At 41.0% G+C, this 26,707-nt stretch overlaps 1 protein-coding gene across 3 annotated transcripts in view; it reads right to left on the bottom strand.

Annotated features, from left to right (window-relative positions):
• The window catches only part of IKZF3 (IKAROS family zinc finger 3), a 97,297-nt gene that overhangs the window by 3,737 nt on the left and 66,853 nt on the right, over positions 1 to 26,707 (bottom strand). Inside the window, exons 1-5 of one of the 3 annotated variants that reach the window (XM_033183168.1) lie at positions 24,727 to 24,750; positions 24,260 to 24,520; positions 23,010 to 23,177; positions 20,019 to 20,135; positions 9,110 to 9,226 (exon numbers count right to left, since the gene is read on the bottom strand). In XM_033183168.1, coding sequence (XP_033039059.1) covers positions 9,110 to 9,226; positions 20,019 to 20,135; positions 23,010 to 23,177; positions 24,260 to 24,520; positions 24,727 to 24,730 — 667 coding nt within the window. In that variant the 5' untranslated portion in view covers positions 24,731 to 24,750. Of the gene's footprint in view, positions 1 to 9,109; positions 9,227 to 9,343; positions 9,687 to 20,018; positions 20,136 to 23,009; positions 23,178 to 24,259; positions 24,521 to 24,726; positions 24,751 to 26,707 lie in introns of those variants that run through there. The other 2 variants (XM_033183167.1, XM_033183170.1) reach the window with 2 other exon arrangements.

Raw genomic sequence — 26,707 nt, 5'->3', positions numbered from 1 at the left:
GGGCTGGGTTTGATGCTGGCTCCATTGGTCACCAGTTGTGTGACCTTGGGCAAATCACTTAACCTGTCTGTGTTCCGTGTCCTCATGTAAAGTGAAGATAATCGTATGTACCTCACAGGGTCACTGGAAAGCACTTAGAACAGGGTCTGCCACATGGAAAACACTTGGTGAATGCTTGGGTTTTTTTCTCTGTTTGATTTGGCTCACATTTTCTTTCTTTTTTTTTCTAAAATAAATGTGGTTTTTAAGGAAACTTTATATCACTAACATAAACGGAAAACCAGAATCACTTTCCACAAGTAGAAGATAACTATGAAAAATGAAGACAATGAAAGAGAGCATTTCATTAAATTTTGATCGGATACTACTGTGAGTACTTGGAGACTAAGATCCCTTCCCCCTTTGTTAGAAACAGAGATTACCAAGTGTGAGATTAGTGTTAAAGACAACTGGCATCAAATTAAGTCTAAATTTTTCTCCTTAGTATACTGTGAGACTGAAAGACAACTTGAAAGAAAATAATTGTCCTGCTGTGTGGACCCAGGTTTTAAGCGCCCCGTGTGCCTGCTGGCAATTTGCATCCTACATGTGGGGAAACACTGAAAATGGGGAAACACTGAAAAAAGACAACGCACGGTAAGACAGAATGGTGGGCATTCCGAATGGCCCACTGTAGGGTGTGAATCTGAACAAAGAGCCAAGGCTACCTGCCCTTGAGAAAGGCAGGCTGTGGTTAACGTAACAGCAATGTGTAAGGCGGACCAGAACAGTGAGAAATTGGAGACAAAAGAACCAGCTAAAAGATCTATTCCCATGAGATGAATTTGTCTTTGCATCCCCGCAAACAGCTGACCTTAAGGCCAACCTGATAGTTTCCAGATAAATACCTGAGAGCAAAAAAAATTATGCAAAGAAAAACACCCTGTCTTGGAAACTCAATGAGAAGCAACAGCAGAGTAGACCTTGGCCAAAGCAATCAATGGTTTTTATTTTCAGTTTCCAGATTGGATATATCTTTGGTCAAGGCCATCTGGAAGACTGAAAACATGAAAGCCAGCTAAGGTCACAGACATTCCTTCCCTAGAATGTGACACAGAAATGATGAACTTCGGTTTCTTGGCCTTTTTAAGGTTATTGGTTATTTTCCAGTGTGGCCATCTCTATTCAATTCCCTAAATACCAGGGGTCCTTGAGAAACTTTTTCTCTTTTCACCTAACAGGCTCCAGAAGGTTTCTGGGTGGGATAGGCCCATCACAAATTCTGATTTTATCCTTTCTCCCAAGGATTTGCTTTATTTAACGAGGCCTGCAATTTCATAATCTATACCACCTGCAGCATATGTCAGAAAACAGCTGAGTGCTAAAATTGTAAAAGGCAAAACATTAAGAGGAAAATAAACCCCTGGATGAGTGGAAATACGTGACTAAATTCTGTAGTTAACACAGACCATTGTTCATTGTTAAGGAGACGGGGCAGCCTCAGATGTTCACGTGCATGCAACTTGCAATCATCAGATCCCCTCGTCTCCGAGTTACGGTAACTTGAACAGTGCAGATGATTATCAGTCACCTGTAGACACGATGACTCAATGTGTATGAAACTCAGAAAGGGTAAACTACAGTAATTGAAAAGCCAACAGCTCACGTTTCTTTAGTAACACACTCATAAAAAAGGTTAGTCAAACCACAAAAGTGTAACTGCTTCCAAACCTGCATAGAGCATCTGGTCCAGCTTCTAGTCAAAATCACACCACGCCTTTGAATGATTCATGATACCAGCTTCAGGCTGAATTAGAGGTCTTCTTCCAACAAAAATACACACGGCAACAGCAAGTCCTAAGTTTAGAAACTAAGGTTGCCTGGGTGGGCCATTCCCTACCTGTGGTTCCTTTTAAAGGTGTCAATCTCTCATAGCTTGGCTTTATTAACTCTAAACTAAGAAACCACCTGACCCGAACTGATGCAATGTGGTGAGGACATATGGTTGTTGGCTTCTAAGTGCCAACTTGGAAGTACAGAATCACAGGCTAGAGCTAAAGGGGCCCTTAACTGAGCAAGTGGATTCAGAACGCTGTCTGCAGGGTTGAGGGGGAAGACCCACCACCCTAATATGTTTACTTCTGGTCTTTATATTTCACACTACCTCGCACTATGCCTTATATACAATAATCCCAATAATGATAAGTACTATTTATTGAGCCCCTGCTGTATCCACCGTGCCATCCTAGATACTTTGCATACTGTCTCATTTTACCAGCCTGTTAGGGGTTGATACCATTTTTTTTTTTTTTGAGACAGGGTCTTGCTCTGTCACCCAGGCTGGAGTGCAATGGTGCAATCTCGACTCACTGCAACCTCTGTCTCCCTGGTTTAAGTGATTCTCCTGCTTCAGCCTCCCAAGTAGCTGGGACTACAGGCATGTGCCTGGCTAATTTTTGTATGATACCTTTTAAGGTATGAATTATCATCTCTTAGATGAAGAACCTAAAGCACAAACAGGTTGATGCACTTTCCAAGATTGCTCAGTTGGCGAACAGAGAACCAGGATGTAATCCAAGAGCCCACATATCCCAGTATATATGTTTGAGTGTTAACTGCTGTTTCATGGCTGCTACCTTGCCGGTGGCTGCACAGCCCCACCACCAGCAGTGACTTCGAGTTTTCTGCTGCAATGGTTCCCATAGCAGAGAGAAAGGGGGCTTAGTGGCAGCAACTGCTTTTTTCCACATGAACCAGCACATGCATTCAAGAAGTATGTGCTGCACAGAGTTGTTATGATGTCTATAAAGGACTTAACAGTGCCAGGCATGTGTGAGCACTCTATTCTCATTATTTGCTTAGCACCATGTTGGGTGATTTGAGGAATACAACAAAATTGCAATCCAACAGAGGAGATGCAGCATTTACACCATTTCATGACAAGTCAGTATCCTTAATGCTACATGGTAGAACAAAACATAAAGTAGCCAAGAGAGTGGAAAGAGAAAACTGAACTACTTCTCAAATATACCACACTTAATATGGGGCAAAGATTCATCTATTCTTTATAGTCTCCTTGAAATCAGAGGTGGTGGTAGTGACGGTGGTGGAGACAGTCATATCTATAAGAAGAAGCAGACTAGTAAACTTGCCTGGAGTGCAGAGGGAGGATGGAGCAGAGAGAGAACATAGGGGTATGGGAATGTGGACAATGTGTCCTTTTTTTTTTTTTTGAGACAGGGTCTCACTCTGTTGCCCAGGTGGGATTGCAGTGGCGTGATCACAGCTCACTGCAGCTTCAACCTCCTGAGCTCAAGCGATACTCCCACCTCAGCCCCCCAAGTAGCTGGGACCACAGGCCCATGCCACCATGCCTGGCTAATTTTTTTTTTTTTTTTTTTTTTTCTGCAGAGACAGAGTTTCACTATGTTGCTTGGGCTGGTCTCAAATTCCTGAGCTCAAGTGATCCTCCCGCCTTGGTCTCCTAAACTGCTGGGATTACAGCCATGAGCCACTGTGCCTGGCCTACAATGTGTATTTTAAGGGCAGACGTGAGGGAGGCATTCAGACAAGAGTGAAATATTACACAGAAGAGGCAGGAGGAGTTCACTGTGGCTGAAGCAAAGGACTGGTTGACTGAAATGATAAAATTAGAAGAGGTAAGTTGGAGACAGATTGTGGAGGGCTCAGAAGGCCTGACTGAATGGTTTGGATTTGATTTCACTGGCAGCCATTGAAAGGTTTTTTGAAGAGGCGGGCAAAATGATTGAACCTTTAGAAAAATAACAGAAATCCAGTATTTATAGTCACCATGATGGGGTAAGGTGAGATTCAGGTTTTAAGTCTTAAAGTTTTTCAGGTCACTTAAATGTGTTTGCTGCTGTGTCATATAATTTCTCACAAGTGTTCTCCCTCACTCTTACTATCAGCACACATCCAAAAGCAAACGAACAAAAAAGGCAGGAAAATGGAATATCCAATCATCATCATGGCTCTGATCTCAACCTAAGTGAAACTAACACTTCTTGCAGGAGGTGGAAAACAGAGGGGAGCCAGAGAACAAGAAGAAACAGGAAGGAGGAAAGAACAGAGAGAGCTGTGGGGGTGGCGCTGGGGAAAGCTGAGCTTGAGACCACATTTGGTCGCTGCAGAAGTCTTTGTCCTCTGTGAGACACTGGGAAGTGCGGTGTGGATGTCATCTGTTCTCATGGAGTCACCAGGGAAGACTGTTCTTTTCTAAAGAGGATCACCCTTGAGGGAGAACAATGGCCCTTCTTCAAGGGTTTTTTTCTATCAACTTTCTTTTTTGTTTTTGAAACAGAGTCTTTGCTCTGTTGCCCAGGCTGGTGCAATCTCAGCTTACTGCAACGTCTGCCTCCTGGGTTCAAGCGATTCTTGTGCCTCAGCCTCCCAAACAGCTGGGATTATAGGCACCTACCACCACACCTGGCTAATTTATGTATTTTTAGTAGAAACAGGGTTTCACCATATTGGCCAGGCTGGTCTTGAACTCCTGACCTCAAGTGATCCACCTGCTTTGGCCTCCCAAAGTGGGGAATTATAGGTGTAAGCCACTGCACCTGGTCTCTCCCACCAACTTTCAATGACCAGACTCCTCACTGTCCAAAGCCCCCCCACATGACATGCACTGCTCTTGGTCCCCTCCTGGGGAAGGAAGGGCCTGGACTGCAGTGCCTTATAGGCCGAGGTCTGGCGCTACTCTGTCACCTGCAGCTGTGTCACTCCACCTCTCTGATCCTCCTTCCTTCCATGGAAGGAAGCCTTCCATGGAAAAGAGCCTCACTGGTGGTTCCTAATACCCCTAAAATACTATGACATTGTAATGTTTACAGGATTATGGACATCAGGGATTTGGGAAGGGGTTGGAAAAATACTTTTTTCTCTCTTAGAAACAGGTATTAAAACTGCTTCCTGTTGCTGTTAACCAAAGCAGGCAATTTCTCATTAGTTACTTCACAGGGAGATCCGATGGTTTGTTGAAGTGTCAAAACCTCATTAACATGTTTACCACAGGTGAGTGAGATCTTTTTTTCATGTTCTTTTCGATATGAAAACTTCCTTTAATAAAGTAATACATAAAACTTTTAAAATAAGGAGATGCTATGGTAACCACTTCGGTCTGAATAACATCTGTTTTTTTGGGAAAGAATAAAAATCAGGAGAAATATGCAGAAATGTAGTCATTTTTCTTCTCCATCCAAGAGAGAAATCCATTTTGAGCCAAGTATTTGAGGATGGCCTAGTTTGAAGTGTAGTCAGACAAGTTTCTAACAGGAGAACAAGATTCAGAGAAAGGAAATCCCCTAAAGGACAGTATGTGCAAAGGAATGTCTTCTTGTCCTTTGAAAACAACAACTTAAACAGAATTATTCTGACAGTGTAAAGATGGTGATTCCTGATGGACGTGTGTCCATTTTTTTTCCCATTTGAAACAAAGCCATACAAAATTTCTTGGAGAATTAGAAAAAAAAAATTATTTTTCTCCAACTTGAGAGCATGTTTGTGTCTCAAAATACATTTAGACTTGATCCAATCTGTCCCTCTTCCCCAGTTCATCTCTAACGGATGCAAAGTGTTCCCTACTGGTAATTATCTCCAGCCTGCCTGAGGTAGAAGCGGGCTGACCTGATGGTCTAATTTCACCTTTACCCTCACAGTTCAAGAGGTCAGGGAAGTCAAGGCTGGTCTGAGTGCTGTGCAACTGTCAGCAAGGATTAAAGGGAATGACTCATTCTTCCTTCACACCTTACCCATTGCCATTACCCTGGCAGTTGAATCTTCAAAAAACAGTGCCTTGGAGAGGAAATACAGGAGAAAGGAGAGAAGAGGAGAAGAGGAGGAGAGTAGGGAAGAGGAGGGGAGGGAAGGAGAGGGAAGAGGACAGGAGAGGAGAGGTGAGGCGAGGCAAGGGGAGATGGAGAGAAAACAGTAGCCCCACGTTTTATATCACTTCATCTCATACACTGCACAGTGTCACAGATAATGGTCATTTTTCCCTCCGTTGACGTTACTATTTTCTATCACAAAGGTTTATTCAGTTAAATAATTTAAGGGGTTTCTTTTATTTTTATTTTTAAAAAACCTTTCAAACAAAGGTTTAGGATACAAGTTAATGCAAGAAGATTAGAACAATGCCCAAGAACAAGAATACCATATATATGACAGGAACTCTTAACCTTCTGTATGATGAATGAATGGACGAAAGAGTGAATGAACAAGTAGTACTGCCCTAAGTAAAACACATGAATGTCGGGCTAATGCAACTGTGTTTTAGATTCTCAGATTTATACCATCTTCCTAAAAAAAAAAAAAAAAAGACCCTAAAAACCTAGGATATGGTGTATAGCATAAACACCATATCTGTATCGCCTTGAGAAAAAGGTTATCTGAAGTTACACACATGGGCTTTCTAAACACACAGTGGTATCAATAGTTGCTGCCTTTTATTTCTTTTCTAATTAATCTCACAGACTTGTACATGGGAGGAACCTTCCTGGTCACTTCATCACCTATTCAGTCTCCTCATTTCACAGATGAGTAAAGAGAGCCCCAGAAAGGTTACGTGATTTGTCTAAACACACAGTTAAGAAATGACAGAGCTAGGATCAGAACCTGGGTCTTTTAGCTTCTAATCCAGTACTCTTCTTATTGCACTACACCACAGTTTACCAAAAAAAAAAAAAAAAATTCCCCCAGTTATTCTGGGCCCTGAAGCCCTGAAGTTGCGACTTCAGCTCAATCAAGAGCTAACTCTTCTAGGTTTCTGATCCAGCACAGAGAGAATGCGATGGTTCAGAAGATGAGAGAAATCAGCACCTACGAGATCAGCATCTCTCACAAGTCTGGAAGTGGTGAAGTGAAAATCCTCTGGGTTGCAATAGTAGCAAACAAACGAAACAGATCCCCGAGGCAGCAGGAAAAATGGCGTGAATTTGCACATAGGAAGCATGCTGTATTTTTGAACCCAGGAAATACCAAAGCAACTTTGATTATGTTAAGTAGGGCTAGGTTTGGGGCAACTGTAAATATTAGGGACTGCCTCTCAAACTTAGTTCTCTTAGACCAAAATGCATTGGCCATAACTGGATTGAAATTAAGTCATGGCCAGGAGTGGTGACTCATGCCTGTAATCCCAGCACTTTGGGAGGCGGAGGTGGGCGGATCACCTGAGGTCCGGAGTTCAAGACCAGCCTGAACAACATGGAGAAACCCCGTCTCTACTAAAAATACAAAATTAGCCGGGCATGGTGGTGCGTGCCTGTAATCCCAGCTACTTGGGAGGCTGAGGCAGGAAAATCGCTTGAACCCAGGAGGCGGAGGTTGCCGTGAGCCGAGATCGTGCCATTGTACTCTAGCCTGGGCGACAAGAGTGAAACTCTGTCACAACAACAACAACAAAAAAAAAGAAAGAAGGAAAGAAAGAAATTAAGTCGCTTTACATTTTTTTCTTGCCCAGCTCTCCCTGTGATGTCCCTCCTCATGTCGGCTTCAGTCATTTCTAGAGTCAAAACTTACTCCAGACCAGCCTGGGTAACATAAGGAGACTTCATCTCTACAAAAAGTTTAAAAATTAGCTGAGCCTGGTGGTGCGTGCCCATAGTTCCAGCTACTTGGGAGGCTGGGGTAGGAGGATTTCTTGAGCCCAGGGGTTCGAGGCTATGATTGCACCACTGTACACCAGCCTAGGCCGAAGAGTGAGACCCCATCTCAAAACAAACAAAACCCACAACTTTCTCCAAATTAAAATACACTCAGAATAATGAGGTAAGCTTTCTTTTGTACTCCAGTCAGAACCTCTTCACATAAGTAAAGCCCAAAAGATACATGAGCAATGTTTTAGATAATGTCTTAAACTCACCATTTGTTTACTGTGCCTAAACTCTAAATGGAAGTCACTACATGCTCCCCTGACATGTTTCACCAAGGGGAGGGAGGACAGCAAGGAGGAGGGGATCTCCCTCAACTGAAATATACCAACTTTCCTCCGACACAATTTATTCTTAAAGTGACTGAAAGTGCACAAAAACCTTTCAGCTAGTCAAAACAAAATAAATAGGCAGAAATACCAAATGAGGTAATTTTGAAATATATGGGTTCTTTCAATATACCTCTATAATTCACATAGAATGTTTGCTTGTAAAAACATTATCTATACCAGAATCAAATTTAGTCAGATTTAAAAACCAGGCAGGCAACTTATTATCTGTAAGAGCTATTGAGAAGAATAAATACAAAAGGACTGAAATAAAAAATCAACAGCTGCAAGCAGCTTTGGAAAAAGAGACTGAGACAGGTTTCTAAAATATTACTGATGTTGAGGGAGGTCTATTTTCATGTGATAACTATTTTTGTTCAATATCACCAACTTTCAATTGATAGCAAAACAGATACATTCAATTTCAGTTGTCTACTTCACAAATACAAATCTATTTTAAATATCATGGTCACATTTATGTAAACATCTGGGAGAGTTCAGCAAAATATCTCTGCCATTTGGAGGTCCTAACACTTCATGAACATAATTATTTCGTAGCCATCTCATCCTGCTGTATTTTTTACAATGTGAAAATGGCATAAAAATTAACTCCAGTAAGACAAATGATTAAATCAAACCTTGTTATTTAAATCTATGTTTGCCCAACCACTTTCCCTTAAAGCCAATTCTCAATCAAATTCAAGAAAATATGGCAATATGTTTTAGAGCATGAAAAAAGTTTGAGCATGCTAACGAACCAACTTGTAAAATATAATTACAAAAGATTACAAAAATGCTATCTTGAACATCTTACTGGTATAAATTACATAAACTCTCTCATGCAACATATGTCATTCAGAGTAAAGAGGAAGGAACAGGATTTTAAACATCACATCCATTTAGGAAATTATATATCAAATACTCCGATCTTCTGTCATGATGATGCTTTAGTTAATATCTTTTATCCCATTTTCTAGAGCTATCAAAATGAACCACGAAGAATAAAAGTACACAATGAAAAACTAATTATTTTAACAGAGGTTAAGTCAGGAAGGGACTTGTGTAGCAAGCATCCTATGTTATTTCATTCAAACTATCTGCTAACAGCAGCAGGAAAAAGCTTTGTATTCTTACCAATGAATTTCTGAGGCATTGAGCTTTTTCGTTTTGCCACATTGCTTGCTAATCTGTCCAGTACGAGAGCTCTTTCACTTCCCATCTCTGCTTTGCTGTGTCTTGCCTCCGCACTTGCTGGTTTGGAAAAATATAAAAAGAAGAGAGAAAAGAACACATTGGTACATGGGGGGAAAAGGAAATAAACTGGAAGGAGAAGTGTCCGAAGTTGGATGCACACTCTATTGTTGTTACCTGTTATAACTGCTCAGATTCTTGCCTGGGGTACCTGCTGTGGTCAGTGAAGCCGATACCAGGGCACATTCAAATCTTGCAGTCTTATGCCGAGATGGGAAAGCTCGACCCATCCCCAACCAGTACCTTCATTAGCAAGAGGAAGTATTAAATAAACAGCCTGGACGTGGTTGGTTGCAAAAAGACAGATAGATGGAGATCTTCTAACCCCCGATCAGCCTTCTTTCTGATTCTGAGTAACTGCGTGTGACACCTGCAGACTGCTATAATTCTTCTTAACAACTTTGAAAAAAAAAAAGCATGGTGCCCCAGATTTACTGCTCTGTTTATTAACAGCACTTTTGAAAACAGATACACTCACACAGATAGCAAGACATCTACTCAGTGATTTGTGTATTGAAATTCTGAGTGGTTTCTTTCTTTTTCTTTTTTTTTTCAGCACGCTTCTCTCAGTTCCTATCTTTCATATTCTGTTTCTCTGTGCTCTGTATTGTATGTTACATATGCTCTTCCCATTTGAAAATAGTCTCAGTTAAAATTTCCCTAAGCAACACTTCTGCCTTGAAATTAAAGAACAATTTGTATAACGCATCTCTATTGAATTTCTAATACAAATGTGAATAAAAACTGCCTATGGGCCGGGCGCAATGGCTCATGCCTGTAATCCCAGCACTTTGGGAGGCAGAGGTGGGCGGATCACCTGAGGTCGGAGTTCGAGACCAGCCTCACCAACCTGGAGAAACCCTGTCTCTAGTAAAAATACAAAATTAGCCTGGCATGGTGGTGCACGCCTGTAATCCCAGCTACTCGGGAGGCTGAGGCAGGAGAATGGCTTGAATCTGGGAGGCGGAGGTTGCAGTGAGCCGAGATGGCACCATTGCACTCCAGCCTGGACAACAAGGGCGAAACTCTGTCTCAAAAAACAAAGAAACAAACAAACGAAACACAAAAAATCCTGCCTATGAATGTGGGCTAATTGCCCATCCACAAATAGACCTGTGAGTAGTGTAGGCCTGTGGTTCTCAGACCTGGCTGCACATTAGAATCACCTGAAGAGCAAGTAAGAAATACCTATGCCCAGGCCCCACTTCAGATCAATTACATCAGGTTTTCTGGTACAGGGGCCTAGGCAAGAATATTTTAAAGCTCCCCAGGTGATTTTAAAATGCAGCCAGAATTGAGAACTACTAGAAGAGTATATAAATAGTGGCAATATCTAATAGACTAAAATAGTAAACTGTAATCAATATAATTTACCTCAATTCAGCAGGCAGTGCCCAAATTTATGTCTCAAGTTCAAAGAGGGCTGGGCGCGGTGGCTCACACCTGTAATCCCAGCACTCTGGGAGGCCGAGGCGGGCAGATCACCTGAGGTCGGGAGTTTGTGACCAGCCTGACTAACATGGAGAAACCCCATCTCTACTAAAAATACAAATAATTAGCCAGGTGTGGCGACGAACGCCTGTAATCCCAGCTCTCGGGAGGCTGAGGCAGGAGAATTGCTTGAACGCAAGAGGCGGAGGTTGCAGTGAGCTGAGATTGCACCATTGCACTCCCGCCTGGGCAACAAGAGCAAAACTCTATCTCCAAAAATTAAATAAATAAATAAAATAAAGTTCAAAGAGATACTAGCTGCTCTAAATACAAGGCTTGACATTTTAACACATGATGCTAGCCTGAGCCAGAGATCAGCAATCTTTTTCTATAAAGGGTCAGACAGTAAATTTTAAAAATTTGTTAGACACATATAGTCTCTATGTTATATTCTTTTTTGTTTTTGTTTTGTTTTGTTTTTCTATTCCACAGCCTTTTAAAAACATAAAAACCCCTGTACACAAACAGGCCACTGGCTGCCCTTGCCTACAGTGCCACAGTTTGCCCACACCTGCCCTGGGCAAACATACTGTGATGCTGTAAACATCTGTCTCTGTTTTCTCAAAAACACCTCAGGAGATCCAAACTAAAATGAACTATCCATACATTTCTATTATGTCTAAGGAAGAATACATTGAAATTAGTTTAAGGGATTAGAGTAAAAAGCAAGTAGTGGCTGGCACAGTGGCTCACCCCTGTAATCCCAGTGCTTTGGGAGACTGAGGCAGGAGGATTGCTTGAGGCCAGGAGTCGAGACCAGCCTGGGCAATATAGCAAGATCCTGTTTCTACAAAAAGTAATTTAAAAAAATTACCCGGGCATGTTGGCATGCACCTGTAGTCCTAGCGACTTGGGAGACTGAGGTGGGAGGGTTCCTTGAGCCCAGGGGTTTGAGGTTACAGTGAACCATTAAAGGTAACTGCAAAGACCGCAATTACTTTTGCACCAACCTAATAGTGCCACTGCACTCCAGCCTGAATGACAGAGTGAGACTCTGTCTAAAAAGAAAACAAGCCCCAAAGTAGTAAATATTTCTAATTTTATTAGTGGCATTAAAAACCTGTATGTTAGTCATTATACAATACATTATAAAGCTCAGTTTTCATTAGTTAATTTATTTACTTGTTTTTGAAACAGGTTCTCAACTCTGTCACCCAGGGTGGAGTGCAGTGGCAAGATCACAGCTCACTGCAGGCTAAACCTCCTGGGCTCAAGTAATCCTATCTCAGCTTCCAAAGTAGCTGGAACTACAGTCTAAAGCCACCATGCCTGGCTAATTAAAAAAAAAAAAAATTATTAGTCTCAATATATTGCTCAGGCTGGTCTCCAACTCTTGGCCTCAGGCAGTCCTCCCACTTCAGTCTCCCAAAGTGTTGGGATTACAGGCGTGAGCCACTGCACCCAGCCAAAGCTCAGCTTTTTTTTTTTTTTTTTTTCCGGAATAAAATAAAATCTGGCTCTGCCAGGTGTGATGGCACTAGCCCATCGTCCCAGCTACTCAGGAGGCTGAGGTGAGAGCATGGCTTAAGCCTAGGAGTTCAAGTTCAGCTTGGGCAACACAGTGAGATCCCATCTCTTAAAAAGAAAAAGAAATCCAGCTTCAAAAAATGAGAAAGAGAAGAGGATGATAATAGTGTGATAATAATGACAATATTTACTAGACAGTGAGTTTCTTGTCAAAAATAATTCTAGGCTCTAAAGAAATGAATCATAGCCTTCAGTGAAGCTATTAACAACTGTTTGTGTAAATGAAAACAGTAAGGGTCAGAATAGGAGGCCTGAGTGGCTTTTGGGCTAGTGAGCAAGTACTCAATTGACTCCGGCTGACCAGCAGTTGTAAATAACGGGCACTTCAGCCACAAGACACTGCTATTGAGTGAAGTGGGTCAACTTCTGTCCAGCACAGGGATAGGTTTAAATGACCAAACAGGAAATTATTTATATATATTATTTCCTTTCACACAAAACCACCACCAGATGTGGCACTACCCAGAGCCCCAAGAGCAGAGAGATGAAAGACAAAGCTTGGAATTTGCAGTAAGTTCCTGGGGCTGTTAGAAGGAGACTTTTTTCTTAGAATCAGGGGAGAGGTAGCTAAGTTTGTGCTTTGACTAGGAACATTCATCCTGGTTCCAGCAATTTTGAGAAGGTTAAATCTAAGTAAGCCTCCCCTCAACCCTGTACTTATCAACAAAAAGATTTATAGTGAAAAAAGAATGAAAAACAGTATTCTGGGAATGTTTACCTTTTATGCCCATTTTACCATTGTTCTCATTACTCTCCTGTGGTCCCTCCTCTCACTGCCAAATCATTACCCGGGAATTACCCCAAGCATGGTGCTACCCATCTAGTTTTCCCATTTGTTTCTCAACAGTCGCTGTCTACATTTTACCGAAGTCAATGTCAATTACAACAAGCAGCCTTCTGAGGACACGTAATCAACATCCTCTATTTGGGAGGATGCTGAAGTGTGGACACATTGACCTAAATAACTGTAATTAGGGCAGGTCACTAAATGGCAGACTTTTGAGATAACATCACCTTTTATTCCTCGTTACCCACCAAACTGGTCTTGAGAGTCATTTCCAGATAAACATTACTCTGTAAATCAGTGACCAAATGCCTGACATTTAAAAACATAAAATTCTGCAGTGTTCATGGATGGGCATATTTGAGGCACGGGTGGAGACTTTCCCATTTCCACAACTCCGATGAGATTGAAAGAAATCCTCTGAAACGAATCTAGAGGACTCCTGTTCACCCACACCCTCTTTCTGGGTCATTCACTCAAAATATTAACTACAAGAGCTCCACCCTCATTGTACATGTGAACACACTCCAGTGATTCCGTTGATCTTCACTGAATTAACCTTGTTTTCTAGTTGGTAAGTTAGGCAAAGGCTAGTTTTCAATTGAAGATGGCATTCTCATTTTCTTTCCTAAACTGCTAGTCTTTTGCCTCACACTCGTTGAAGAGCTGATGCACGATACTATAAAATGAGCGCCCTTTGAAACACAGAGAGCCAGGTGCCATGGCTTGTGCCTGTAATCCAGCACTTTAGGAGGCCGAGGCAGGGGGATTGCTTGAGCCCAGGGAGCTATGATCTTGCCACTGCACTCCAGTGTGAGGAACAGAGTGAGCCCTGTCTCTAAACAACAACAACAATAACAACAACACACACACACATCACACATACACAAAGAAATGCTTTGTAACTGGACAAGCTCTTTGGGATTACTGAGTGGTTTAGGCAGTGCACTGAAAATAAAACAAGAGGACTATTAGCTTTTGGTCCTTTTCTCCAACTTTAGGACCCAACTGTCTATTTATACAAACAGTCTAGACTTGTTATCTTGCTACATCATGTCTCAGAAATGTAAGTGGAGGGAAACCAGTTTGGCAAGATAGTAAGGGAACAAGATAATGGGTTTAAATGACGAAATAGGAAATCCGTTCCTGGGTGGTGTTTGGCGGTTTAATGCTGCAAGGGGTGGGTGTGGGGAATATGGAATGGCGGCAAGGAACAATTTGCACATTTGGTTCACGAGTGAGAACAGAATGAGTAGGACTGTCATTGTGGATCAAATTCCCTTCACATCGCTTGCCTACTAAATAGTAGATATACTAATTTTCATTAGAAAAGTTATTTTAAAGACGTGCTGAAAAAATAATAAAATGTAGTACAAAGTCACAATTACAGAATAAATTACTACCTTCATTCCCTGTATAAGTCTTAATATTTGGTTTTAGTTAATCGTTTCCATGATACAATTTCTATCTGAAAGTCATTGGAGGTTTAACTATGTAATTGTACTGTGCTTTTGTTTTTGTTCAAAATCCTTCATTAGATCTTGAAGCGTTAAGTGGAGCTTAAACAAGAGGTATTGCTTCCTGTCTCTTCTATGGTGTGGTCAGTCAGTAGCTAATGGAGAGTGAAACAAAGTGGTGTTATTATGCAATAGGAATTGTCTAACAAGAGATTGGTATCAAAGACAGAGGCAGGTTCTAACAAAAAAGTTTCATAAAACTGTTGCCTTTTTGAACAAGTAAAATGAATACTACCTATGAGATAGTATTTTCTATTTTTTATTTTTTGAGACGGAATCTCACGCTGTTGCCTAGGCCAGAGTGCAGTGGCATGATCTCGGCTCACCACAACCTCTGCCTCCCGGGTTCAAGCAATTCTCCTGCCTCAGCCTCCCAAGTAGCTGGGACAACAGGCACATGCCACCATGCCCGGCTAATTTTTGTACAGACGGGGTTTCACTATTTTGGCCAGGCTGGTCTCGAACTCCTGACCTTACGATCCGCCCACCTTGGCATCCCAAAGTGCTGGGATTACAGGTGTGAGCCACCGCGCCCAGCCAGTATTGATTTTTAAAAAGAATAGATTTGGCCAAGTGCGGTGGCTTACACCCATAATCCCAACAATTTGAGAGGCCAAGGTGGCGGATCACCTGAGGTCAAGAGTTCGAGACTAGCCTGGCCAACATGGTGAAACCCCCGTCTCTACTAAAAACACAAAAATTAGCTGGGCGTGGTGGCGGGTGCCTGTAATCCCAGGTACTCGGTAGACTGAGGTAGGAGAATTGCTTGAACCCAGAAGGTGGAGGTTGCAGTGAGCGGAGATCGTGCCACTGCACTCCAGCCTGGGTGACAAAGCGAGACTCTCTCTCAAAAAAAAAAAAAAAAAAAAAATAAAGAATATGTTGGGAAAGCAAACTTAAATTTTTTTTTTTTTTTTTTTGAGATGGAGTCTCGCTCTGTGGCCCAGGCTGGAGTGCAGTGGCGCAATCTTGGCTCACTGCAACCTCTGCCTCCCGGGTTCACACCTTTCTCCTGCCTCAGCCTCCCGAGTAGCTGGGACTACAGGCGCCTGCCACCACGCCTGGCTAATTTTTTTTATATGTTGAGTAGAGACGGGGTTTCACCGTGTTAGCCAGGATGGTCTCGATCTCTTGACCTTGTGATCCACCCGCCTTGGCCTCCCAAAGTGCTGGGAAGCAAACGTAAAAATTTTTAAACATTTTCTTTGGTCTGCTAAGTTGGTAAAAATATAAGTTTATTCTGAAGCCCTCATGCTTGTATTAGCGTGAAGAGCTATCGAAGATGAAAGGTTTGGAGTCCTAGATTCATAAATAGATGTGATTATTCAATTACTTAAAAATATTACTGTTGCTAGAACTCATTGTTACACAAAAATATTTCCTGCTCCAAGTATTCATAATTTGTGTGAAATGAGGCTAAATGAATCTCTATACCAGCTGTTAGTCTCTTTCTGAAATAATAATCAAGCTAATGAGAAAATGCAGTCCATGGTCTTCTGTATTTTTCCTTCTTTTCATATATACTTCATTAAGACAGAATTGGAATATTTTGATGGTGTCACTTGTGATGCCTGGTGTAGAAACTTGGACTAAATATCACTTGTGACTTTTTTTTTTAATTTTAATTTTAATTTTAATTTTTTTTTTTTTTTTTTTGAGACGGAGTCTTGCTCTGTTGCCAGGCTGGAGTACAGTGGCACAATCTCAGCTCACTGCAACCTCCACCTCCCGGATTCAAGCGATTCTTCTGCCTCAGCCTCCCTCCTGAGTAGCTAGGACTACAAGCGAGCACCACCAGCTAATTTTTGTGTTTTTAGTAGAGACAGGGTTTCACCACACTGGCCAGGCTGGTCTCCATCTCTTGACCTTGTGATCTGCCCACCTCGGCCTCTCAAAGTGTTAGGATTACAGGAGTGAGCCACCGTGCCCGGCCAGGATTGTAAATCCTTAAAGTGTAGGGGCTTAACCTTAACTCATCTTTACAAACAGCTTTGATACGGAGCCTGGCACATAGAGAACTCAAGTGCTATCTGGATAAAAGAAATGATTAGCAAGGCCAGAAGTCCTGTTGCCCAATACCTGCATTTTTTTTGCAGGCAGGTCTTCACTCCAAGGCCTTTTTATCCATCTGCTTGCTTCCAGAAAGTGCTGCGTCCCCTTGAGGGCAGGTTTGTCCACGGGCTTGGCTCTCACACTACGCTGCACTTCGATTTACAATAAGCACTTGAAGAATGAGTGCTGCAGGCACAACAGCAACGAAGCATCATCTCTTTACAAATGAGGGATGGGGCATAAGATGTGCTACACTGCTCATGCCCAGAATGGAACCCCATGTCCACAGTGGACTCCCAATTCTAAGAAGGAAACAGAAATGGAAACCATACATGGAAGGGTGCAAAATAGTTAAAGAATTGGCTTATGTTGGATTAAATATTCTGTAAATTTTGGCCTCAGGAAAAATTACAGGAACTATTTGAAATATAAAAGAATAATGTATGAACTGAGATGCAGTAACTTGATTAAGCTGTGAATTTACACATTTATAAACTGAAACCACCATTACAACATATTTGTTTGAAAAAAAAAATCAAAACTTGCTGACTTAGTTAACCCTTTATCTGTTTTTGCTGAGACTTAAAGTATGGTGCACACATCCACCAAACCACCCTATGAAATGCAAATTAACTCAACCTCTGTATTTCAGCATTTCCTGAATCACCTAATATCACTGAGAATAGCCAAAATACTACTTTTGATACTTTTCCTTATTTGAAATTCCTAAAAAAGGTTGTGAGAATGGGAAGTAAGGTGGTGACCTTACTTCAAAATCAATAATTTTGAACTTACTCTTTATAGAGTGTAGTTTTCTGATTTTCCCCCCTCCTTCCAGGAGAATCAGGACACACATATATGCATATATTCGTGTGTCTATTAGTGTGTGTGTTACTATATTTCTTTTGCAAACCAGATAATATATAACCTTTAAGAAATATAGCTAATCAAGCCAAAAAGTGGAAAAGGTGTAAAGGACCCAAATGTCCATTAGCTGATGAATGGATAATGGAATGTGCCAAATCCAAACAATGGAATATTATCCATCCATAAAAAGGAATGAAGTACTGATAAATGCCTCAGCATATATAAATGCCTCAAAAATATTATGCTAAGTAAAAGAAGCCAACACAAAAGGCCACATATTGTATGATTCCATTTATGTGAAATGTCTGGAACAGGCAAATCCATAGAGATAGAAAGTAGATTGGTGACTGCCAGGCGCTAGAGGAAGGGGGAATACGGAGTGACTGCTAATGGGCACAGCACTGCTTTTGCGAATGGTGATAATGTTCTGAAATTAGATAGTGGTGATGGTTGTACAACTTTGTGAATATACTAAAATTATGGAAATGTGCACTTTAAAAAGGTAAATTTTATAGTATGTGAGTTATATCTCAAATTTTTTAAAATTAAAAAATATGACTAATCACAAAAACAACTAAAGTTCTGGTGAATTTTAAGTAGGTCACTGAATTTTGGGTGAGTCTCAGTCTTGTCATCTCTAAAATGAAGAATTAGGGTCAGATGCTCTCTTTCATTCTAGCTTTAAATATTAGTGATTCTACTTGGAATATGATAGATTTTCATAGCTTGGGAATCTCTTACAGTAGAATCTTTGCCTATTGTCTGAAATACAGAACTGCAAGTAGAGATGCCTACATTCCGTCCTTGAGCAAGTACTGCCTGACTGCCATGAAGCATGTCACTTAAGATGTCGAAACCTTTCCTAGCAAGCAGACTCAGATAAAAGCAAAACAAAACAAAGAGAAGAAGATGTCAAAACCCAAATATTAGGTTTTTCTTTTTATTTTATTATTATTTTTAGAGATGGTGTCTTGCTTTGTTGCCCAGGCTGGGCTTGAGCTCCTAGCCTCAAGCAATCCTCTTGCCTCAGCCTCCTTAGTAGCTAGGACTACAGGTGTGTGCCTCTGTGTCTGACCTGTTTGTTTTTTGTAAGGGAGTAAACATTTCTTTTTATTTGGATAAGCTTTATCCAAATAAGTTGGATTTCCTTTATCAAGTTAGAAATCCGACTCCTTGATAAAACCAAAGATGGATAAAAAGCAGAAGCACTGCAAGCCAACAGAATTCAGTTGGCCAGCTCCTAACATTATACAATAGGTTTTATCTAAAACAAAAGTTTCCTCTTACTCAAAATGAGGGCAGTTTAAGTAGTCATTTCTACCCCATTTTTTCTGAGTTTCACGTTATTTCTTTGATATTTTTGTAATATTTCTGTTTTAGGCTATTCAAACTACTCAACTGCAACAATTGCTGTCCAACACTAAATCCCATGAGGGTTTGTACCTATTCTAAATAAGCAATTGGTTCAAGTTACCAAATAAAAATGTCAGACAACCCAAGCTGCAGAGCCAGGCTGACAGCCAACTCAATGGGACAAAAGACAGCTGCAGAGATGTGACACAAAAAAGTTTCAGGCTGTTTCAACTAAAGAATGAAAAGGAAATAAAACCACAATTGAGATATAGAAGAACATCTAGTGTTTGAACCAATTGCCAGTAGGCATCTAATTCAAATCGCTGAATAAAACAAGCAATCCCCAAAGCCAAATAGAAGCATCACAATAAATCATATGAGTAGACAAGGATATAAATTGGGCCTTGTGCAAAGAAAATCCTTGTAGTTTTCATTGAGTCTTCCCTAGACACTCCCCAACCTCCTCTACCCTCAATTTTTGCCATTGTTTGACAACTCCATTCTTTATCAATCTGTTAGGAAATCTTGTTGACTCTACCTTTAAATATACAGAGAATTAGAATACTTCTCACCACCTCTACCACTAACAACACATAATTTTTTCTTGCTTGAATTATTGCAATGGCCTCCTAACTGGATCCCCCAGTTTTCAACCTTGCCCCAAATACAATCTCTTCTCAAAAGCAAGTAGAGTGATTCTTTCAAATAAGAAAGCCAATGATGTCACTTCTTTGTACAAAACCCTCTAAAGATTTTCAATTTCACTCAGAGTAAAAGCCAAAGCCTTTACAATAGCCTGCAAGGCCTGATAAGATCTGGTTTCCCGTTTCCTCTCTGGCTTCAGGTCCCATGACTCGCACACAAAGGACTATGTACACTTCTTCAAATTTGTGCCCCAGGGCCTTTGCTCTTGCTGTTCCCTAGTTACCTGCAGGGCTCGCTCACCCTGTTAAGAAGCCTGTTAAAATGTCACCTCATCAAAGCCTACCCTGATTCTCACCCTCGCTCCTCGGTAACTGCTTCATTTTTCTCAATAGCACTTACCAGCCTCTAATCTCTCAACTTACAGTTTGCTCATTTACTTTCTTTATAATCTGTCTGTCCCCAGTAAAATATAAATTCCATGAGTCTTTTTACTTACTACTGTATCTCACCACCTAGGACAGCAGATGCTCGCTAAATGTGTGTTGCGTGAACTCACCAGTGTCTCCCGGGTCAGTGCTCTGAAGAAATGTACGGCAGCGCTCCTTGTGCTCCTCAAGGGAACTTCTCTGCTTGTAACTCCTTCCACAAAACTCACATTTGTAGGGTTTCTCCACTAGAAGGAGAACATAAGGCACACTCAGTGACCCTCAGGGGTTCCATACAGGTCAGGTATTGGGGCTCTGTGACAACTGTTCACTAGAAATGAGACTGCTGAGTGAAGCCAGAGTATTTTGATACTTTTGAATTTATATTTTAAATTTGGTAAGCTTAAATAAGGTTATGGTCTATGATTAATCATTATGTCAGAGTATTCTTTGAAAGGGTCGCCTCCTATCACAAATGGAAGAATTTGGATTTAGTGATTACTATTTAGCATAGTGTTTTGGCTCCAGGTCAAATCTTGTTTTCTTTGGGAAAAAAAAAATAGGGCCCTTTTATTCTTCAAGGAGGTTGATGTGGTATAAGCAATGAAACAGGACAGGATTCCTTAGTTGGGACATCCATCTGGCTGTAAGTAGAGATTGCTGTAGTTTGTGGGAGTTAGAGAAACTGATGGCCTTTTCATAACATTGACATATTTGGATAAATTTAGTTCATCCTTGCCACGTGGGTATAGCAAAGCCTAGGCTAAAACAATAAAAACTGAGCTAATTAAGGACTTTTTTGGTTTTTTGTTTTTGAGACAGGGTCTCACTCCATCACCCAGGCTGGGGTGTAGTGGCTCAATCACAGCTCGCGACAGACCCAACTTCACAGGCTCAGGTGAAGCCTTGGCCTCCCAAAGGCCACTCTGGTCTCCCAAAGTGAGAGGATTACAGGTGTGAGCCATTGCACCCAGCCAGGATATTTTTGAATAATAGAAATAAAAATAGGCCAGGCGCAGTGGCTCACACCTGTAATCCCAGCACTTTGGGAGGCCAAAGTGGGTGGATCACCTAAGGTCAGGGGTTCGAGACCAGCCTGCCCAACATGGCAAAACCCCATCTCTTCTACAAATACAAAAATTAGCCAGGCACAGTGGCTCATGCCTGTAATCCCACCACTTTTGGAGGCCAAGGCAGGCGGATCACGAGGTCAGGAGTTCGAGACCAACCTGGCCAATGTGGCGAATCCCCATCTCTACTAAAAATACAAAACTTAGCCAGGCATGATGGCGCACACCTGTAGTCCCAGCCACTCAGAAGGCTGAGGCAGAAGAATCACTTGAACCTGGGAGGCGGAGGTTGCAGTGAGCTGAGATCACGCCACTGCATTCCAGCCTGGGCGACAGAGTGAGACTCTGTCTCAAACAAACAAAGAAACAAACAAAATTAGCTGGGCGTCGTGGTAGGCATATATAATCCCAGCTACTAGGGAGGCTGAGGCAGGAGAATTGCTTGAACCTGGGAGGCAGAGGTTGCAGTGAGCTGAGATCACACCACTGCACTTCACCCTGGGCAACAGAGCAAGACTATGTCTCAAGAAAAAAAAAAAAGAAAAGAAAAGAAAAGAAAGAAAAAGAAATAAAAATGAATTGTAAAAATGACTTCCTCTAAATGTTTAAGATGAAGGAAAACTTTCATCCATACAATTCATGCAATCTTTATTCTGCCAACTCTCCAAATGCTTTATTGCTTGAAATATGTAAGTAATAACTTCAACTATCTGTGCAAGCCTGGTCTTTCTGATTGTTGATAAAATATACTCAATGTATTTGTCAGTTTTAGGGGCTAAAATTTTTATTTTCTAACTCCTCTTGCTCTGTTTAAAACAGAGGCTTTGGGATTTAAAGCACTAAAAGATCCTTATGGAATCCTAAATTAAAACAAATGCAGGTTTGCTAGGGCTAAAAATGTTACGTTTCTGCATAAATTGGGTTCTCTGGAATCTGTCTTTAAAAAGCCTACTATTGTTTCTTACATGAAAAAGGCAACAGTAGAGAACTATTCTAATTTTTTCGAACCAAACTCATCCTTAATTCATTACTTTGAAAAATGAGTTGTAAAAGAGAGAAACCCTTCATTTGCCAGTTATGATCTCTCATGGTGGGTTTTGTTGGGGCTGACTTCTTTAATCCTAGTGGCTGAATTATAACAAGTTTTGAGTTTGGGGCTAGGTTTTAATCAAAGCAGTAGATGTGAACTGACATGAAAACAAACCTTTTCTTCCAATTAAAATTTGCCAGATAACATCAATAACATGAGGTCCCAAATTTGAAAATAAACTCAGTCTTATTTTTCTAGGAAGGAAATTCTAAATCTTGAAAAAAAAAAAAGTATTATCTTGGTCAAAATAAGGAGTAAAAACATCAAGACAGCACATAGCTTTTTCCAAATCCTTACTGTTGTTCATCTTTTAGAGATTTAAAATAAGTAGGCTGGCTGGGCATGGTGGCTCATGCCTGTAATCCCAGCACTTCGGGAGGCCAAAGTGGGAGGAATGCCTGAGCTCAGAAGTTTGAGACCAGCCGGAGAAACATAGTGAGACCTCATGTTGATTTAAAAAGTGGGCCGATCAAGAGGAAAGTTGGATTTAAGAAATTTATCCTGAATGGCCAAAAAGTAGCCACCAAACAATGATTTATATCCAAATTACAGTTTTTCATAATTTCCAAACTGTACATCATTTGCTTGTTTCGTCTTTTGAATGGAAAGAGTGTGTGTATTAGGAAAACAATCTAATAAAGTTTACCAGAAGAAAATACTCACGGCTATAATTTTCTCACAAAAATTAAGAAGACATTTTTTATAGGGTGGGCTCTTCCTATCTGACTGTGTTGTTCTCCAGGGGTGCGAGGATGGCGAGGAGATGATCATCTCCACTGAGGCAGACGGAGAGCAATTAATGCCTTAATGGCAGTGTAATTAGCCCTAGAGGTCTCTGCTATTGTAACCCTTCAGAACAAGAACGACAGATTGAAACCTTCCTACTTAACTCTTTCTAGTTTCCACATTGGGCTCTGAGGAGTGCAGTTCCTAGACATGGAGTGCTCATTTCTCTCACTTACCAGAATGTGTCCTAAGATGCCCTGTGAGCGCATCTCTTCTTTGGCATGCATAGTTGCAGAGGTGACACTTAAAAGGTTTTTCCCCTGTGTGCAGTTTAATGTGGCGGAGGAGGTTACCTTTCTGAGTAAAAGATGCCCCACACTGATTACACTGGAATGGGCGTTCACCTTTAAAAGGGACAAAAAAGGAGATTTCTGATCACAGGCAAGTGGAGAAACATATGCACAGATTAGATGCCTAGGGCAAAAGCTCATCTTTTAGACAGTTACTGTTCACATTGAGATCAGTTTGGAGCTGCATTTCAAGGCAAGCCTAAGACTTACTTATGAAATATCCTCTTTAGAAGAGAAAAAGCACCCACTAGCAAGGCTATTTTAGGTATCATATTGAATCAGAGCAAAGAAACAAGAGTAGCTCTAGAAGTGCTTTCTAGATCTAAGTTTTTTATATTACTTGGTATTCCTTTTTTCTTTTTCTTTTTTTGAGACAGGGTCTTCTTGCTCTGTTGCTCAGGCTGGAGTGCAATGGTCCCATCATGGCTCACTGAAGCCTTGACCTCCTGGGTTTAAGTGAGCCTATTACCTCAGCCTTTAGAATAGCTGGGACTACAACTGTTTGCCATCATGCCTGGCTAATTTTTTAGTATTCCTTTTAAATTTAATCTCTTTCGAAAAAAGAGCCAGAAACTGAAGTCCTTACAAGGTGCTGAGGGCTAGAAATTCTCCTTTTTAAAGTCTTCATATGAGATGCGGAATGAAATCGACTGGCTCAAGTGCAGTGGTTGTGTTTGTATGCATTTCTATAGACTGCCTGTTTATTGTCTGAAGATACATTATTTTAAACTGGAAATAAAAACTATGTCTTTTCATTTACCAAATTTGAACCCAATACAATAAGAAGATTTGCTCTTATTAAAAATGTTATGCAAAAATATATGAAAGATGGCTAAGAAGCAAATCACACAATTCAACTCCTACTTAGAAACTGAAGAAAAAGTATTTGGCTGACCTAGAACACTGTGCTCTCTACAGTCTTTTTTTATTCATAGCATTTGCAATATGTTTGCCAGATGCATGGTGAGGCAGGAATAAAAAGCACTGAGTAAATGGCAATGCAGAGAGAGAGAGACACATCAGCATTATAGCAAAAATCAATGAAAGTAACCAAAAGTTCCGAATTCCACCACTTCATTTCTCACATGGCTGCATTAGGATAGTTTTCAAAAGAATGAAAAAAGCAGACTATTTACCAGTATGGCTTCGCTTATGAACCATTAAGACATTGAAGCTGATGCAGGATAATCCACACACATCACAGTTCATCTTTCCACTGGTTGGCCTGCTACTATCAAATGAGACAACATGTCTCTCCAACTTAATGTTTTCATATTCATTATATTCTCTTGAATAGCTGTAAGGGATTTCAGGCTCTTCTGCATTTCCCATGGGCTCTGGCTTTAAAACATTCTCATCTCTTTCACTGTATTCATCTTTCACTTTCATTGAATCATCTGCAGGGAAGAAAATGCAAGAAATGAACAATGACTGTACTTGAAGCTATCAAAGCAGCTCAAACAGCAGAGACCCACAACTGACAATTAAATACCAAATGAAGCTAACAAAACACTATACCTCTACAAAACAAGAAGGCACCATTAGCATGACCGCACGTTATTTAAATTCAGAACCACAGTCAGAGGAAAACACACATACTTACACATAAAAACAGACGATAGTGTTTTAGGCTATCCAGAAAATTACAGATAATAGATTTTAGCTAAGTTTGCTCAAAGTGGCCATGAAACAAATATTGAGCAACTCTTCTCCAGTACTAGGGGAGAGGAAGGGTTCTCAGGTCTAGTACTGTTTTTGGTGGCTGCAGTTAAAAAGGCAAGGTGATGTACTCTTAGGTTTCAAGGAGAAAATACTGTTTGAATCCTTCAAATGCATGCAATGTAAGCTATTCAGATTAAGAGTTGAATAGTTAACGTAGGTTTTCTAATTTTAAGCCACGCTTTGCCTCTTCCCTCTCCACGTATATGAATTGCTAAAACACATCTTATCTCTGTCTCTCTTGGAGCTGATAAAGGCACAACACTGACTGTAGAGGAAGCTGTCAGTACTAATGAAATAGTGTTGAGAAAGACAAAAGGAAAAGTTATTCTTTCATATAACCTAAGGAGTTACTTTCATTGACACAGGTAAATGGGGCTCAATCTAAATAAGGGGAAGGACCCGTAGGTCCCAAGTTAGGGAGGACTAAACTCAAGGACTCAAGGATTGTGTAATAGGACTGGATAGGAGAGGAGGGACTGGCTCAAGTGAGTTGGCTGACCAAGTACTGTCTTAAGAGCTGCAATGTAAATAAATGAAATTTAAAAGAACAGCTATCATACTCTTCATGAAGAGTCTAAGAACATGTGAAGAACGTGGGAAAAATATGAAGAACATAATAAAGAAGCAAATTTATGTACTTGCACTGACACTAGTAAAACCTAAAAATTTGCCTGATGTAAGAATAATAAACATTTGTAAGGGAGTTGTCATATATAAAATATGCTACGTAAATGCTTACTTTTTCAACATTGGTCCTTAGAAATCGAAAGTTGTACCTCCCCATGAGGAATCACAAATCAATGGAGTGAGGGCTGGAAAGGAATTTAAAGGTCATCTAATCCAACCCTCTTGTTTCTCAGATGAGGAAATCTGGGAGCAGAGACGTTTTCAGTCATTCGTCGAAGGTTACATGTCCAGTTACTGGCAGAGGTGTGATTAGAACGCAACACCTAACCTTTATTTTTTTTTTTATTTTTTATTTTATTTATTTTTTTTTTGAGGCGGAGTCTTGCTCTGTCACCCAGGCTGGAGTGCAGTGGCTGGATCTCAGCTCACTGCAAGCTCCGCCTCCCGGGTTTACGCCATTCTCCTGCCTCAGCCTCCCGAGTAGCTGGGACTACAGGCGCCAGCCACCTCGCCCGGCTAGTTTTTTGTATTTTTTTTTTTTAGTAGAGACGGGGTTTCACCGTGTTAGCCAGGATGGTCTCGATCTCCTGACCTCGTGATCCGCCCGTCTCGGCCTCCCAAAGTGCTGGGATTACAGGCTTGAGCCACCGCGCCCGGCCAACACCTAACCTTGAACTATGAATTACTAGGATTTGACCTCACGCACTAGACATATAAGGCCTAAGTGGATTCTTACCAACTATATTCCACACACTCCCATCAATGGTGTAAATGTTAAAACCCAAAACACTCTGAAAAAAAGATATTTTAAAAAACTACATCCCTTCCAAAAACATCAGTAAGTGTTGCTCCTCTTGCCACACAGGAGGAAGTACAACTGCAGCTGTGCCTGGCTTGCTACCTTGAACCCAAGTTTCAATTTTCACTTCTATCAAGGTTACCTTTCATCTATATTAACTGTGTTTGCTTAATAGAGCAAGACAGGGCCTAACCACCATCAGAGGAGCCAGGGCTGCCACACCGTTCCACTGCTTCCTACCACAGTTCATGGTTCACAACGTTTCACTCTTTGACTAGCAAAGAAGTAGGACTGTAGGATAAGTCCAACATGTTTCAAATTTGCCCACCCTATGGATCTGGGTTATATAAGAAATGATATCTGTTTCCTACTTGGAAAGAGGTTCACTTTCTTCTTTCTCTGGATAGGTCTTCCTTGCTTTCAAATGGAATTTGTT

The sequence above is a fragment of the Trachypithecus francoisi genome, unplaced genomic scaffold, assembly GCF_009764315.1.
Source record: "Trachypithecus francoisi isolate TF-2019V2 unplaced genomic scaffold, Tfra_2.0 Lachesis_group20, whole genome shotgun sequence".
Classification (NCBI taxonomy): domain Eukaryota; kingdom Metazoa; phylum Chordata; class Mammalia; order Primates; family Cercopithecidae; genus Trachypithecus; species Trachypithecus francoisi.
Note: the sequence above shows the minus strand (reverse complement) of the source record. Positions and strands in the feature narration are given on the sequence as shown.